At 35.5% G+C, this 16491-nt stretch overlaps 1 protein-coding gene across 5 annotated transcripts in view; it reads right to left on the reverse strand.

Annotated features, from left to right (window-relative positions):
* The window catches only part of LOC128219894 (gamma-tubulin complex component 3 homolog), a 32873-nt gene extending 16904 nt beyond the window's left edge, over window positions 1-15969 (reverse strand). For all 5 annotated transcript variants that reach the window (XM_052928037.1, XM_052928036.1, XM_052928040.1 and 2 more), the window contains exons 1-15: window positions 15796-15969; window positions 12117-12162; window positions 10868-10929; window positions 10279-10346; window positions 8919-8999; window positions 8125-8236; window positions 7735-7849; window positions 6717-6805; window positions 6113-6175; window positions 5427-5545; window positions 4837-4962; window positions 3940-4008; window positions 2609-2741; window positions 2060-2154; window positions 124-195 (exon numbers count right to left, since the gene is read on the reverse strand). In XM_052928037.1, coding sequence (XP_052783997.1) covers window positions 124-195; window positions 2060-2154; window positions 2609-2741; window positions 3940-4008; window positions 4837-4962; window positions 5427-5545; window positions 6113-6175; window positions 6717-6805; window positions 7735-7849; window positions 8125-8236; window positions 8919-8999; window positions 10279-10346; window positions 10868-10929; window positions 12117-12162; window positions 15796-15889 — 1344 coding nt within the window. In that variant the 5' untranslated portion in view covers window positions 15890-15969. The remainder of the gene's footprint in view (window positions 1-123; window positions 196-2059; window positions 2155-2608; window positions 2742-3939; window positions 4009-4836; window positions 4963-5426; window positions 5546-6112; window positions 6176-6716; window positions 6806-7734; window positions 7850-8124; window positions 8237-8918; window positions 9000-10278; window positions 10347-10867; window positions 10930-12116; window positions 12163-15795) is intronic.
* Window positions 15970-16491: the final 522 nt, after the last annotated feature.

A 16491-nucleotide genomic window follows, 5' to 3' on the forward strand; every position in this document is an offset into this window, starting at 1 on the left:
TTGGGTTAGCCGAAAACACTGTACAATCAACATCTGAGGACAGAAAGTGTTGTAAGCATTTTTTTGTTTTTACTATGATGCTTTATGCATATGGTGCCTGGATTAAACAACATGTGTATATACCTCATCATGAGTGTCCTCTAGTTCACCATCGTAGATCCATCTCAGCAGGGTGGCATAGATCGGCTGGGACACCTGCACAGTAGGTAAATAACTCCATTGAGGTATTAATTTAACTGTAGTAGTAGGGCACAGTGTACAAAACTGTAGAATCAGGTACCAAAATGAAGCAAATAAATGCATCAGCATGACTTTTTTAAATAATAATTCTTTAATACAATTTTCACAAAAATCAGTGCCTTGGTGAAACGCCATTGTTAACCTTTACGCTAGCTACACCAAACCATAATACCTACTGTACCAGATCATTAAGCTAACTACACCAAACTGTAACACTATCTACACATAACTGTTACACTAACTTGACCAAACCATTACACCAACTGCCCCAAACCATTACGCCAACTGCCCCAAACCATTACATCAACTGCCCCAAATCATTACACCAACTGCGCCAAACCATTACACCAACTGCCCCAAACCATTATGCAAACTGCCCCAAACCATTATGCCAACTGCCCCAATCCATTACACCATCTGCCCCAAACCATTACACCAACTGCCCCAAACCATTATGCCAACTGCCCTAAACCATTACACCAACTGCCCCAACCCATCACACCAACTGCCCCAAACCATTACACCAACTGCCCCAACCCATCACACCAACTGCCCTAAACCATTACACCAACTGCCCCAAACCATTATGCCAACTGCCCTAAACCATTACACCAACTGCCCCAACCCATCACACCAACTGCCCTAAACCATTACACCAACTGCCCCAACCCATCACACCAACTGCCCCAAACCATTACACCAACTACCCCAAACCATTACACCAACTGCCCCAAACCATTACACCAACTGCCCCAACCAACTGCCCCAATCCATTACACCAACTGCCCCAAACCATTATGCCAACTGCCCCAATCCATTGCACCATCTGCTCCAATCCATTACACCAACTGCCCCAAACCATTATGCCAACTGCCCCAATCCATTGCACCATCTGCTCCAATCCACTACACCAACTGCCCACAAGCATTATGCCAACTGCCCCAATCCATTACACCAACTGCCCCAAACCATTACACCATCTGCTCCAAAACATTACACCAACTGTCCCAAACCATTATGCCAACTGCCCCAAACCATTACACCAACTGCCCCAAACCATTATGCAAACTGCCCCAAACCATTACACCAACTGCCCCAACCCATCACACCAACTGCCCTAACCATTACACCAACTGTCCCAAACCATTACACCAACTGCCCCAAACCATTACACCAACTGCCCCAACCAACTGCCCCAATCCATTACACCAACTGCCCCAAACCATTATGCCAACTGCCCCAATCCATTGCACCATCTGCTCCAATCCATTACACCAACTGCCCCAAACCATTATGCCAACTGCCCCAAACCATTACACCAACTGCCCCAAACCATTATGCCAACTGCCCCAAACCATTACACCAACTGCCCCAAACCATTACACCAACTGCCCCAAACCATTATGCCAACTGCCCCAAACCATTATGCCAACTGCCCCAAACCATTATGCCAACTGCCCCAAACCATTATGCCAACTGCCCCAAACCATTACACCAACTGCCCCAAACCATTATGCCAACTGCCCCAATCCATTACACCATCTGCCCCAAACCATTACACCAACTGCCCCAAACCATTATGCCAACTGCCCCAAACCATTACACCAACTGCCCCAAACCATTATGCCAACTGCCCCAAACCATTACACCAACCTAACCACTATGCCAGCTATACCAAACTAGTGTGCTAATTACACCAAATCATTAAGCTTACTTTACCAAATCATTAACAAACCTCACCACACTAAAGTTAACACAAGTTCAACCATAGTAAGGCTTTAACATAAGCAATTAAATAAAAAACGTTTCAAATACCTACCATGGTTAGAATATGTTTGATTAGGGACTTGACAAATGGGTCACCATGTTGCATGTAGGAATAGATAGTTGAAGCCAACGCTCCTCCCTTCTTCCCTGTAATGTATTTCAAACAGGCAATGAATGGCACTAGTAGAAGTATGAATATAAACAATATATAATACGAAAAATTGTTTCTCTAAATTTGAATTTCCAAGATCCTAAAACCAAGTAATGAAAACGCACAATCTAAATATGAAAACATGGCTGTCTTTCTAGTGATTTTTCAGACCCTGAAAAGTAAGGGCACTGTCCCATTCCTCTAGATAAATTCCTGGAAAAGTTGTGACATGTTTTTCTATGACTTAAAGCTTATATTTGATTATGCTCCAGTTATGTGAAAAAAAACACACACAAAAATTCCAGTCATTTTCCCAAAATGCGGGGGAAACAAACTGTGTGATACAACCTTAAGGTACATATCAATACAATTTTACAACAAAAATGCTAAAATGAGAAAATTCTATGAAAATGATATGCATACTAAAATACACCCTGGACATTGTCTCACCTTTACACACATCAACCAGGGCTGCAAGGGTCTTCAAACGTATGAGGGGGTCGAATGTCCACACGACCAGCCGACGTAGCGTAATACTGCCATGTGTCGCCAGCCCAATACCCTGGTCAACCTCATCTTGTATCTTGAAAAAGAAGATAAACAGGTATCATGGTCAAAATTTCTCCTTTAAAACAGGATTAAGCTTAGCTCACTATTTTAGTCTTTCTAAAATTTGCATAATATTTACATCTTTAAGTGTTTTTTTATAGTTGTTCTCTTTATTTCAATCACGATAAGCCATTTGTTTGCAACTCTTTGTTTAGTTTAGGTGAGTCAGCCTTTTTACCCTTCTTTGCCGTAGCAGATACCCAGCTACTTCCCCAAGGGCCAGACCCTTTTTTTCCCTACAAAAAGCCTCTGAAATTCCACATCTAATTTTTTAAATTTCATATAATTAAAAATCTCACAATTCATCAAGAGATGTTTCTGATTGAAATATTGACTGCTTTATTGTTGTTTGTTTTTACTCTAGAGAATTTTTGCCCAAAACTTGAAAAACAACAAAAAGGGCTAGGTTGTGTTCCCTGCAAGTGGTAAAAAGGCCGTGATGTAAAATTGTTATTAGAACAGGCAACCACATTGGTCATCAGAACAATAACATTGTCAGCTGTTTGATCTCTTAAACAGTCTGTCTACTATAGTCTCCATTTAAGGGCTATTCCATTCAAACATACAACCCCCAGGGGGAAGGCACTTTTAAATTATGGCACCCCCCTACAGAAGCAAATTTACCCTTGTGGAGTCCAAATGAGCGAAAAAAGACACCCACGTATATACTATTTAAATAATTGCCTTCCCCCCGTGGGTTATATGTTTTACTGGAATAGCCCTAAGGAATGAGACACCAGATGGTCCTAAAATCAGCAAATACATTAATTCCACATAACAAGACTAGAATTGTCATTTACAAGCTAGTATGAGGCTGATAATACATCTTTTTACATGATTTAAAGAATATTTTGTCACTGTCTCTGCTGAATTTACCCGTTTAAAAATAGCGCATAATGGTTTCCCATTTTATAGTGAGTATAATAAGCATGTGCTACGTTTAAATTAACTGGAATTTACATAGACAAACCCAGTAAATTTCATATTAAAAAAGTATGAAAAACTCTAAAAAAGTACATGTGCCATAAGCCAAGTGAAACATCAGTACATTCAATGCGTTGTACACAGTGATATCATATTATAAATCTTATGTAAGTTTTTGGCAATTTTCTTTTTTTTCTTGCAATTGTATCATCTAGTGTCCAGTCCCTTTAATTCCCTTTATTTCTTACCTGAGATTCCAGCACAGCTATGAGTCTGTAATATTCTGTCAGTTCCTGTTGTAAAGCTGCACAGAAACTCTGGAAATGTAAAAGTCCTGCATTGACTACATTCACAAGTGTCTTATGACATCGTATACAAAAAATTACATGTATGTTATCATTAGTAATGATATAAAATCAAAATTTGTGTCAACTGAACAAATACACTTTTTGAAAGTGAGAGTAGTCTAGTAGTATAGGTATCCACCTCTCACCCAAGCGGTTTCAATCCCCACTATGGGTGTCTTCTCATGGCCTCTCATAACAATCAAGCTTAAAGAACAGAGTATAAAACTAAACAAATACACTCCATAAAACTAATTAATGGGTAAGGCCTGAATGCAAATAGGTACAGTTTGAGTTTTTATTAAATGATTTCATTGGTTTTTACCAATTTACCAAGCTTTAATATTGATGACATTGGTAAAAAAATATTTTGGGGTAAGTATAAAAAAGACGATATCCATACGCAAATATATGCCAATACAAAATCTAACAAAATTTTAACAATCTTCAGTACTGGCAAGTGTCAGGTATAAAATTTCTTAAAAGAACAACATCATTACATCAAACTTCTACACAAAACATTTCAGGGGTTTACTGATTTGCTAAAATATTTTTTCAACTCCTTTTTGTATTTATAAAGTCAAATTGGGAATTATTTCAAATTTAGAAAAAAATTCTTGCATTGGGAATTTGGCTAAGTTTGGTAACAAATTGGTAAGAAAGTGAAATAGGGAATTTGGGAATTGTTTAACATTTTGGGAAAAAGATCATGTTTCTGTATTCAGAATGACACCATTTTGGTTGCCCCAAAATTGTTAATAAGAAAAAAACACCACTGAACCCTGAAGTAAGCATGTATACCTGTCCCACCAGTCCAAATGTCTTGTCTGCACTCCGTGTCTCAACGTAGTTTTTCACCTTGTTAAACAGCCAGCCACACTCAGCCAGTTTGCTCACTAGCTGACGAATGGCTTTAGGAATGCCAGCCTGAAAAATGTGTCACATTTTTGTTACTAGGCATGGACCTGTGGGCCGTTTCAATTTTAGTGACTTCAATAATCTGAAATTTGTATAAATGTCACAAATGGTAAAACATGACTTATTTTATTTCATCACTTTGTTTTTAATTCTGACTAAGTTTTAATTCACTCAAATAAGAACCAAATAATGAAATTCATCTCCATTGCCCTCCTTCAAGTGTATATTTTTTAGGAGCATTGACCTCTTAACATTTGTAGCAATAAAGACATTTTTCAAAAACATGGTGATTCATGTAAGATCCCTCAAATACATAAAATTAAAAACAATTTTTAACAATTCCTTGATGATAAAGTGCAAATCATCAACAAAGCTCTAGGCAGCAATCAAACGCGGGATCATCATATCTGGAGTCTGATTTCACTAACCACTTTTCAATGACCACCCATATGATTTCCATACACTTCACATACCTGGGCGTCGACCTTATATCCGTCTTTGGAAGGGTCAAAGTGAACCCATTTGCCCTCAATGCCTTGAAAGACGTAAACCAAGTCACGGACAAGTTCAGTCTCCGGGATCTCAAAACTCGCTGAAATATGAAAGTAGAGCTGCAGCCTAGTGTATAAAACAGGTCAATTTTTATTTGGTCAAAATTAGCCAAAACAATTGCCAATATTTATCCAATAGTTGGTATTAACCAATCAAATCATTTAAATTTGCAATCTAGCCAAAAGATAACCGGACAACATCTCAAAATGTTATGCAATTGGTCGCAGGTGTCAGACAATAATACAACCTTGCGTAAAGTTTCATTGAAAAAAACTAAAGTATCAAACATTCCTTAGCCAAGATGAAAGTGTCTTTCAAGTGTCTGCAATCCGAAAGATCAAGCTAAAATCCCACAAACTGGATATGTTGCTTGTCTGAAGTGCCCATCAATAAAGCTTGACCTTAGACTTACTGGCCCACAATTAATTAGGGATCATCCACCGACCATGATGAATGCGCATACCAACAAAAAGTCATTAAAAGGTTACTGGCTGGAAACAACACCGTGATGCCGCTATAGCCATATAAAGGAATCTCTATAGATGTGTTTACAGCAGATCACAGGTACTGTAAAAATGTGAATGGAAGTAGACAGAATGTATCTTACTATTCTCCCCCTGGGCTTTCACCGTGCTTCTTCCACCTCTAGGAACCACAGCAGAACTCGATTCTGGAAGCAAATACAACATTTGCTATTATGCAATTACGGACTTTCATTGATCATAGCAGATTTTACAGTCTAAGTCAGATATGGTGTGTAGTATATAAACAAGGGAGTTGTGGTGCAAACCACAATGCTTATCTGTTATTTTCAAGTCGAAAAAGACAATTATTTTGCCTGAGTTATAGGCTTTGCCTCTGGCAACATGTGTACCAAGTTTGGAAAATCATGAATGGCTTTTGAGTTATAAACAAAGCTTTTTGCATAACAATGACGCGGACAATGACACCAACGCTCTGACGATACCCCAACTTTTTATTTTCCCAAAACAGACCAGCTAACACAAAGTTTTTTCTTTGATTCTGGGACATTGACTTGATTATTTCTGATACTCTGACGTGAAACTTTAAAAAATACTGCTTACTTCCCTGCGTATCAGGCGTACAGGTCCAAAAAAACAAACACACAAAAATCTAAAAAAATACAAGGATATTCTTTCTTCAAAATCAGGAAGACAAGCAAATAAATATATTTAAAGTCTAGAACTGACCTGTGTCCCTTCTGGAGACAGCCCCAACCAGACGAGACATGGCGGCATGTCTGTGTGTCTTGTCGCCATCCACAGATGCAAATGTTGTCCTGGAACAGAAGAAAGGTTGAATATTTGTCATCAAGAACCTTGGGTGACTAACAAACTCCTGGAATGCAAGGTTTTGTATTTCATTCACAACATGGCACATCAGGGACAAGGCCATACCTAATTGATTCACTGTTTAGCGTCTTATTCCCATTTGACGTACCAAGCTTGAGTTATTACTATGTATATCACCATGGATACCAATACAGCCAACAACCACCTTTCCATGGCAGAAATGAGTCATTTCTATGGATATCACCATGGAAACCAATGCAGTCGTTACTATGGATATCACCATGGAAACCAATGCATCCAACAACAACCTTACCTTGGCAGAAATGACTGTGGTACGGGGGTGGGGTCATTACTATGGATATCACCATGGAAACCAATGCATCCAACAACAACCTTACCTTGGCAGAAATGACTGTGGTACGGGGGTGGGGTCATTACTATGGATATCACCATGGACACCAATACATCCAACAACAACCTTACCCTTGCAGAAATGACTGTGGTACAGGGTTGGGGTCTTTACTATGAATATCACCATGGATACCAATACGTCCAACAACATTCTTACCTTTGCAGAAATGACTGTGGTACAGGGTTGGGGTCTTTACTATGAATATCACCATGGATACCAATACGTCCAACAACATTCTTACCTTTGCAGAAATGACTGTGGTACAGGGTTGGGGTCTTTACTATGAATATCACCATGGATACCAATACGTCCAACAACATTCTTACCTTTGCAGAAATGACTGTGGTACAGGGTTGGGGTCTTTACTATGAATATCACCATGGATACCAATACGTCCAACAACATTCTTACCTTTGCAGAAATGACTGAGGTATGGGGTGGATTATTACTATGAATATAACCATGGATACTAATTTAATGAAACCAATACAACAATAACCTTACCCTGGCAGAAATGACTGCGGTACAGGGGTGGGGTCGTTACTACGGATATCACCATGGATACTGCTGATTCCACTACTGCCTGTCGTGTCAATGGAGTGTATGGATGGGGTTCCACCTGCATGAACAAAGTGACAAGTATGATAATCAACAAAACTAAAACTAAAGGAGTTAATTTTTACAACATAGCAAAAGTTCCATATATACTTCTTATGTGATATTAAAGGCTTACAATATAGGTTGAGGATTTTTATTCCTGAGTCGTAATGCTTTATTATGTTTAGGCGTACAAAAATAATCTGTTTTTGGTTTCAGGCCCACAAAAAATAGGGTAGGTACTATGTAGGTTTGAAAATCTTTTTGATTACTTAGTTCATATAAAGCTTAACAAACCATGGTGTTCATGTGACCCAGGCCCAGGCATAAGTCTCCTCTGGGCTGCTGCGTTGAAAGGGGTAGACGTCGCATAGGCAGGGAGCCCTTGGCCAAATAGTAAACTGGTCGACTGAAACATTATTATCATTTCTACTAATTAATAATTGTTTTCTATATTGCATTATATTTTTACCACTTATGTTTTTTATGTATTTGTATCATCCAAATACATTTAGTAATCTGGTTGGCTCAAATATGACCATTTGTAGGTGTGTTATGATCACCATATTATGTATATAAAAAACAAACATTTAAAATGTAAAAGTATTAAACGAAGTGCAGAAACACAACATAAAATAAGTCTGGTCTTAACAGACCCTAGATTAGTGTTTTCCAATTTCGGCAATAACACATATAGGGTGGGCGAATTAGTGCAACAAAAGTAAGTAAAAAATATCTGTAGTCTAACTACCAGTGTTTTCTCTTCATCCTATTTGTTAATAGTGCCTTTAAAACTGAAAATAGCGACAAAAAGACTAAAATTGTGAATTTACGAAAGTATATTTCAAACAAGGAAACAAAGCAAAGACATTTTAAGATACAGAATTTGAAGAATTTTAAGAGATAAGGAATAACTGTACTATTTGACTTGTCCAGAGTTGAGACAAAAAAAATTAAAAAATTGAATTGTTAATTTTGAGCCCATTTTTTGCCTTTGGTGAAAAATATTCTTTTTGGGATTGCAAATGGGACTGAATTTTGGCCCCATTATCAGTTAAAAAAACCCATAAACTACTAAATGTCACCCTTACCTTGTCACGAGCATGTCTGGCCTCGCTTTCACTGATGGACTTTAACACATGCAACACTGCCCATCTGTTCTTGACCAATCCCTACAAAAAGCATATAAAATTGAATACAAGGAATATAATATTATCAATACTATTCTATCTCAAATAGGTTACTGTATTTACAAATCATACTTTTTATCTGAAAGAAGACAGAAAATTGTTAACCTATGTGCATTATTAAATGCCGATCTTTTGATTATTCAAACATTATATAAGAATAAAGGAATTCATTGTCCTTTTCTCAATAAGTTCATTATGAAATTTAAAAGTAACTAAGAATATACTGTTAAAAACAAGTTATATTAATTTAGTAAAAATGCAATGTATTAAGATAAAAAAAGTTGTATATCATGATTTTTTTGTTCACTATTTGTCATGTTTACAGTCATTGAAATTAGACTTTTGGATGAACAAGCCCAAATTCCTATACAGAATACTATTGTTTGGCATCAAATTTTCTAACAAGCCCTGCTATATAAAATTCAGAATTAGAACAAGCCCGGAAGACATTTTACCAGTTCAGGGCTTGTGGGCTTGTGTTAATTTAGACCACTGTGTTTATGATCTGTATATGTTTTTATGAATAAAAGGATCACCTCTAATGGTTCAAAAAAAACAACAAAAAAACCTACGAACAACCATGACAATGAACAATTAAAGCAAGTGGATGCCTGGACACACACCCTTATTACAGTTGATCAAGTGGTTATCATAATTATATAATAATATTGACATTTTTAAAGTCAAGTCAAGAGGCATAATGTTATTGAAGTTTTTTTTTAATTTTAATGAATAATAATTAACTCATTTGACTTTATGATCAATACAATATAAACAAAGCATATGATTATCGAACAGATAAGAACAGAAGAAAAAGATATAAGTGATATTTTGGCACTTTTTTAACTGGGGAATTTGTGGCTACATAGCTATTAAATGAAAAAGTGATTTTTATCATATAAAGGCTGATGTCTTTTTAACAGTACACAAATCATAGGTGTACATAAATCATATGCTTTTTTTGGTCAGAATGATGAATAAATTCTGAAAAATATCACATAATATATTTTATAATAAGGAAAATTCAAATTCATTAATTATTCCATTTTTGGATGATATTTTATCATTGTAACAAGCATTTTGTTTCCATTTCACACAAAATATTTTTTTTCGAAGTCTGACCCTATAAAAAGAGAATTTAAAAGGAATATTGCATTTTTATATTTCCATCTATATATTAAGTATGTTTTTACCAGAATAAAAACCTAAATAAATGGTAAATAAACTTCTTTTTTTTTTCAACAGATTAGTAAAAGCCAACCTGTGTCTGTAGCTTTCTGTGCAGTTCTGCAAACGTGGCAGCATCCTTTTCCCTTCCACGCCTTACCACTGTACCAAGAAAAAAATCTAGCTCTATATAAAAAGTTGGTGAATTTTTCTTATAATTTGGTATTAATTGCAAATAACTGCAAATAACCAGTGCTCTTAATATTATGTAAACTAAAAAAATCAATGTTTACAGGTAAAAACATGGGTAAAAAGTTGATATTTTATCTACTATATATTCAGCATTTAAGTCAGATTTTAGCGTTAAAGGAATATAAATTGTTCTTTAATATTTGTATTGAGTATAATACATATTAAATATATTGGTATGACTTTCAATTTGCTTACAGACCATACTATTTTTGGGAAGTTGTTATAAACTCCAGAATCAAGAGAAAACATTTTTTATTTCAAAATATTATTAACAAAAAATTTAAAAAATGTTCTGCTTGCTCTGAATAAATTCATAAAAATCTGAGGTCCAAGTCGGCATAATACAAGAAAGCATGTTATATTGGCTTTAACAGTAATATCATTCAAATCAGACAAATAATGACAGATCTACTGCATGGATCCATACTTACACTGCTTTCTTATTCTCTCGGAAACCTGGAACTCATCATTGTCCACAGGCAAGCTTGAAGAACTGAAATATAAAAAAAAATTAGTGGCATTATCTCGGTAATTATATTATTTCATTTCATCATTAATGAAGTAGAAATTATCTGTAAGAGTTATTGAAACACATTCTATTGTAGATATGTCAAAAACTGACCCAGTCTAAAATATACAGGTTAGGCCTAAAAAAAAAATACATTTGGTTCGGGTTACCCGACCCTACCTACGGAATAGGCGCCGACCCTACCGTTTTTATAGTCAGTTTGAAAAAAAAATGAAAAACTAAAAAAAAAAAAAAAAAAAAAAAAAAAAAAATATTTCGTTTTTTTTTTTAATTGCTTTTTAATATTAAGTTTAAACCTTAAATAATTGTACAGAAGATAGCTTTGACACCATTCTCCAATGATGAAAATTATATTCTTATATAAAACCTAATAAAAAAACAAAACAAGAGATGTTAGTGAAACATTTATGCCCCCTTGGGAGCCAAATTGTTAGTAGGATTTGGACACTTAAATAAAATATGGACAATCAGAAAACCTTTTTTCAGCTTACAGTCACACTGACCTTGACCTTTGACCCACTGACCTCAAAATCAATAGGGTTCATCTGCTGGTCATGACCAATAAGCCTACCTAGTATGAGGTCCCTGGGTCAAAGCGTTCTCAAGTTATTGATCGGAAACCGTTTTTCATGTTAAGGTCACACTGACCTTGACCTTTGACCCACTGACCTCAAAATCAATAGGGTTCATCTGCTGGTCATGACCAATACACCTACCAAGTATGAGGTTCCTGGGTCAAAGCGTTCTCAAGTTATTGATCGGAAACCGTTTTTCATGTAAAGGTCACACTGACCTTGACCTTTGACCCACTGACCTCAAAATCAATAGGGTTCATCTGCTGGTGATGACCAATACACATACCAAGTATGAGGTCCCTCGGTCAAAGCGTTCTCAAGTTATTGATCGGAAACCATTTGGTATTCCGACCGACCGACAGACAGACCGACCGACCGACCGACATGTGCAAAACAATATACCCCACTTTTTTCAAAAGGGGGCATAATAAAAAAAAATAAAAAGCCTACCTACCCTACCTATTTTTTTTAAGGATGTAACCCTAACCAAACAATTTTTTTTTTTAGGCCTTATGATTATGTACAATAAGTGCTTTTTCTAAAATGATATTAAATTATGAGCCTACCAATACATACCTTGCAAGTAACTTGTAAGCTAGTTGTAAATATGGTTGAACTTCATCTGCAAATGGTGAAAATATTTTAGTGAGCTGGTGATTAAAAACAAATAAACTAAAAAAAGTTACTACCAATAACCTTATAATGTTGGGATTCAAATTAATAAATCCTTTGTGAACTGAGCGGAAACTGCCGATTTAAATAATTACTAGAATGGGTCATGGACACTACGGACCATGGACATTACGGACCAGACATTACGGACCAGATTTAGGGACACTACGGACCAGATTTAGGGACATTACGGACCATTTTCAGAAACCTACGGACCATCATTTATAATGTTTTTAAACATTTGTTGTTTTTTAATTCATTCACTCATTGGTCTTAAATTTGTCAATAAATACTTGAATAATAGTGCTCAGTATGAAAATTATCTTTAATGTAACTGAAAAATCCCAGGAAATTCCAATGTTAAACATCAATGTATTTTTAATAAAATATTATAATAATTTGAATAATAATGAACGAAATATGTGTTTATCTTAATAATTGTAAATGTGAATATTAATGTTTTCATATGTGATCGATTGCTTTCTGAAATAAACTTTGAATCGTCATATTTGATTGTTTTCCGTTTCATCTATTTTAATTGAAAGGTTGTTTCTTCTGTAATATACCGCCGATAATTACGGGTACAATTATAACTAATAAACACTAATTACGGCAACAGAAATTGCCAGTTTTAAACATCAGTTTGCAAGAATTGCAACAAACACACATCGTTTATTTAATATAAAGCAAGAGTATGGTCCTTTCAGGGCTTTTTCTGGCCATTTTGGGAAAAAGACCCTAGACATTTTGGGAAATTTTGCGTCGTGAAAATGCCAAAATTGGGAAAATTTACAGTAAAAAGAAAAGGCTGTCTAGTCTCCTGCGAATTAGGAAATGATTTAATATTAGTTTATTTTCCCTTTAAAAGACCCCCAAAATATCAATCCTTGGGGTGTAAATATCTATTGCAATAAATCATGACAGATAATATTTCATACTGATCTCTGAATGTAATGAAAATCAATGATTTCCGAGTTCAATAATCAAAAAAACTTTACATCACATAATTTATGAGAATGTTGAAAATAAACAAGTACAAGTAAAAAGACTTTCTAAAAAAAAAAAAAAAAAAAAAATTTTTTTTTTTTTTTGATTGGGATTTTTTTCTGAAAATTGGGAAAAATATCTTATATTTTGCTTTGGGAATGGGTCCGATAGTCGGACCCGTGGGTACTATAGAAAAAGCCTTGCCTTTACTTTTATTTTCGGGATATAATTTCCATAAAAAGGTTACAAGTAGTAGTTAAGGTTATATGTTTTTATTTATGTAATAGTTATAAAAAGAATAGCCATAAAACACTTCAAATGGAATTACATAAAAGGTTACAAGTAGTAGTAAATGTTGTTATGTATGTAATAGTTATATTAGTGTTTTAGCCAGGAATTAAAAAGGGCAGGGTGGGCCAAAAAAGGGCAGGGTGGGCTAAAATAGGGGCATGGTGCTTTCTTAAATGGGAAAACAATGCGCACAATATTAGCTTTGTATTGTTGTAAAACGATCATGTACCTTATCAAAGCACATGCATGTTCATGAACACATTGTAGTAATATCCCTACTGAATACTCTTAATTCTTTTTTCTTGTTCATTTTCACTTCAGACACTTTCTTTACCATCTCGGGTTGTTGTCACCAGGGCTCTCACAAGGCTGATTTTTTGGGGAAGTCACTTCTCCCACCAGTCAAATTAGGGAGAAGTGGGGAGACTTAAAGGAGACGTGATACTTATCTTTAAACCTGAGATAAATATTGTTCCATGCCACAAAACTTTAAATTCACATTTACTTTAATTGCTTTTACTAGATGGAATGTTAAAAAAAGTGTTCTTGTTTGGCCTATCAAAAGTGTACTTGTCTATAGTCTCCTTTTTGCAATGTAAAGTTTACCTCCAAAAAAGTGTATAAAAAAAACAAAGACAGTTAAAAAAATACCATTACAAAAAATCAGAATGGCCTTATATATGAGCTGTTAAAAACATTTAAGTGCAGGGGGCGAATCTTGTTTTGGTACGATCAGGATAGGGTACGAATGTCAAATTCAGCTTTGCTGTTGTTTACTTGTCTTTGGTTAAATAAATTTTAATATGCTGACATTTTAAAACAAAATGACATTTCAAATCTCTATCCTTCATGAAAAACTCACTAATACTTAATAATAGAACTAGAAAATCGAAAAATAAACTCCGAAAAATGTTATGACAAAATGGCGGTGACTCGCCGAATCTTCTACTTTTAAACATCGTACAAATGAGGAAAATACTGTAAGTAAAAGCTATATAAAGCAAATAAAAAAGTTTTGAGATATCAAAACAAATTTTCATTACGAACATTCAACACAAAAACTATCAAATATTGGTCATGAAGTCAAGTATTTGATTTTCTTAGGCTAATAGCGCCACCGTCTGTTTTTCAATGACCGTCTGCTTCAAACGAAACACTGTTCTACAAAGTGTGCCTTGTTTTTACACTGCAAGTATCAATTGTTTACTAATACTTGACAGCATTTTTCATCCTTTCTTCGCGTTTTCTATCGCAATTTAACAAACTTTTAATCATTTGACCAGTGTCTTCTCTGATTGGTTAAAATGGGACGTTTCAATAATTGGATGATAGACGACCCAATTGTGTGATTAGGAGATTACCGATTATAAATTGCTAAATTAATTAAATTTGTAACAACATCGGCATCAAAGATCGACATTTAGAGGTACAACTTCGATGTCTCAGACAAGGAATAATGTGTCATAATGAACATCAATTAGCACCCTGATTATAAGCGCGAACTACCGTTAATCAGACCCGCGGTGATGACGGTCATGTGCCTTAGAACGCACTGATCTGTGACAGATTAGCAAACGGCGACAGTACGATTTATTTTGGTAAATAAACTGTTTTGGAAAATATTTCTGCTCGATTTATTTTGGAAAAAAAACATTTTTGGAAAATATTTCTTCTGTTGCTTTTAACTGCCGATCATTCAAATTTCGTTCATTATTGTTCACATAATTGTTATAAATGCATAGGTCTTTAACACCTTTTGGAATTTCACAAGATTTTATATTGAACCAATGCTCTATTCGAACTTCACGGGATTTTTCACAGTTTTATGGAATATATAACGTCATACTGAGCACTCATATTCAAGTATTTATTAACAAATTAAAAACTAATGAGTGAATATTTAAAAAAAATATGTTTAAATCATGGTCCGTAAGATTCCGAAGATGGTCCGTAATGTCCCTAAATCTGGTCCGTAATGTCCCTAAATCTGGTCCGTAATGTCCCTAAATCTGGTCCGTAGTGTCCCTAAATCTGGTCCGTAATGTCTGGTCCGTAATGTCCATGGTCCGTAATTCACTAGAATGAGCACATGTATGCCTGCAACACACTCTACATGCTAGCATCGCAAAACAGCTTTTACAAGTGAGTCATCGGTATATGGATTGCAACAGGCTTAAGACTGTGTTTTCTGTTGAAGTCTAACAGAGAGCAGTATTTACGCCTATTAAGGCATGATCTTTGATCATTAAAACAGTAATTTTAATAACTGGTTGAAAATTTTAAACACTCCGAAAGATGTACATACTTTCAGGGAGTTTCGTCACTCTGCAGCATAATCTTTTCACAAGAGCAGGAGTTGCAGATGAGCTGCCACCTTCCCTCGAGTGAGATCTACTCATGACTCTGGTAGACAAGCAAGAAATATGTTATTTAAACTTGACTTGTCATATTTTGTTTACCCGCGACACATACATGTAGAGCTATGAACAGTGCTCAGTTTCGCAATTAAACGTTATTAGTCAAATCGGTTAATAATAGAAACGGTCCGTGTTGAATTTCGGAATGTGTGAAGACACGGACCTATACATTTTATAGGTCCGTGGTAAAGCGTAAAGTCCTAGCTGGAGTAATGCAACTGAATTATTTATCACCATGGTAAAGCAACTGGATTGTTTTAAGAGTAATGTTCATCCTGTTTGATTCTGAATGTCTTTTAAACATGTTTCAAGTCAATCTGCATCTGCTACTTCTACTGTTACTTCTACGTACTCCTACTGCTACTTTTACTGCTTAACTGCTGCTGCTGCTACTACTGTTACTGCTACTGCTACCGCTACCACTGCTGCTGCTACTACTACCACGACGACCACCACCACAACAACAGTAGCAGCAGCAGCAACAACAATAAGAATAATTAAAATATTAAGAATAAATAAAAACAAATTAGTTTTCAAGTTTTATTTGCGCTCAACACAGAAACATGTGAATGGCGGTTGAAATG

The sequence above is a fragment of the Mya arenaria genome, chromosome 15 (assembly GCF_026914265.1).
Source record: "Mya arenaria isolate MELC-2E11 chromosome 15, ASM2691426v1".
Taxonomy (NCBI): domain Eukaryota; kingdom Metazoa; phylum Mollusca; class Bivalvia; order Myida; family Myidae; genus Mya; species Mya arenaria.